Source organism: Plectropomus leopardus, unplaced genomic scaffold, assembly GCF_008729295.1.
Source record: "Plectropomus leopardus isolate mb unplaced genomic scaffold, YSFRI_Pleo_2.0 unplaced_scaffold14783, whole genome shotgun sequence".
Classification (NCBI taxonomy): Eukaryota; Metazoa; Chordata; class Actinopteri; order Perciformes; family Serranidae; genus Plectropomus; species Plectropomus leopardus.
This window is the reverse complement of record NW_024615816.1, coordinates 1-1,174: the sequence shown is the minus strand read 5'-3', so window position 1 is coordinate 1,174 and position 1,174 is coordinate 1. Positions and strand designations below refer to the sequence as shown.

The 1,174-nt window shown below is 60.6% G+C and overlaps 1 protein-coding gene across 1 annotated transcript; it reads left to right on the top strand.

Moving 5' to 3' along the window:
• The first annotated feature begins 41 nt into the window (after positions 1–41).
• LOC121964245 (somatostatin receptor type 1-like) lies at positions 42–1,063 on the top strand. The gene has a single exon (XM_042514460.1). The coding sequence runs from the start codon at positions 71–73 to the stop codon at positions 1,061–1,063; it is 993 nt and encodes a 330-aa protein (XP_042370394.1). The 5' UTR covers positions 42–70.
• Positions 1,064–1,174: the final 111 nt, after the last annotated feature.

Here is a 1,174-nt window from a genome sequence, read left to right as displayed (position 1 = left end):
TCTTGTCTCTTTCACATTCAGCTGATGATGATGATGTCCTAACTTCTCTTCTGTCCTCAGGCTGGTCGTGATGGGAAACAGCAGCACAACTTCGCCTCCTCCGTCTGTCAGCACCGCCAACATCAGCACCAACATTAGCGGTGGCGGTCACTCCTTTGGCGGCGTGCACTCCTTTGGCTTCCTGTGGTCCCTGCTCTTGTCCTCGGGGGACAATTACTCTCAGATGGTGTCCCAGTGTCAGGTGGAGACGGGTAAACTGGGCTGGTTGGGGGTGAAGATCTTTGTTCTGGTGACGGCGTTCCTGGCAAATGCCGCTCTGATGTGGCTGCTGCTGAGGAGGCGGAGAGCCATGACGGCGTCTGAGGTGCTGGGACTCAACGTGTCCCTCATGGACGTCCTGTACTGTCTCTGCCTGCCTCTGGACATTTACTCCACCCTCCGGGAGACGTGTCAGGTGACCCGCTCCGTCAGAGAGGCGCTCTTCGCTCTCAGCTTGTTCGGCTGCCCGCTGCTGCTGACCTTCATGTGTCTGGAGCGCTACGTGGCGGCGGCGCGGCCCGTCACCTTCATCAGGCTGGACCGGTGGGAGTACCGGGCGGTGCTGTGCGCCGCCGCCTGGCTGCTCACGCTGACCGTGGTGCTGCTGGGGTTCTATGTGCGGATGTTCGTCCTGGCTCTGGCGCTGTCCGTCACCATCTCGCTGCTCTTCCTGCTCATGCTGATGAGTCTGCTCGCCATCGCCGCCGTGTTGCGTCAGAGCGGCCCGGGCGAAGCTTCGGCGTCCAGCGCGCCGCTGAAGAGACGCGCTCTGAAGAACATTGTGGCAGTGATGGTGCCGTCGGTGGTGGCGTACTCTCCTCTGGTGGCTCTGGTCCCGTACGTGTCCGTGATCGTCTCGCAGCCGTCGGATGGCGTCAGCGCCGCTCAGTGCCGCGTCCTGCAGGTGCTGCTGCTCTTCCCGAACTTCGGCCTGTTCATCGGCCCCGCCTTCTACCTGTCCCGCTTCAGACAGGTGATCTGCTGCGGCCGAGAGCAGCTGAGCCTCAAAACACAGGCCGAGTAGATCCTCTCGGACGCGACGTGTCGCAGCTGCAGATGATCACAGATTCATCAGATCGATCAGAAAGTCTGACTGAGTTTAGCAAACCTGAGAGGAAACGTGGAAACAAACAAC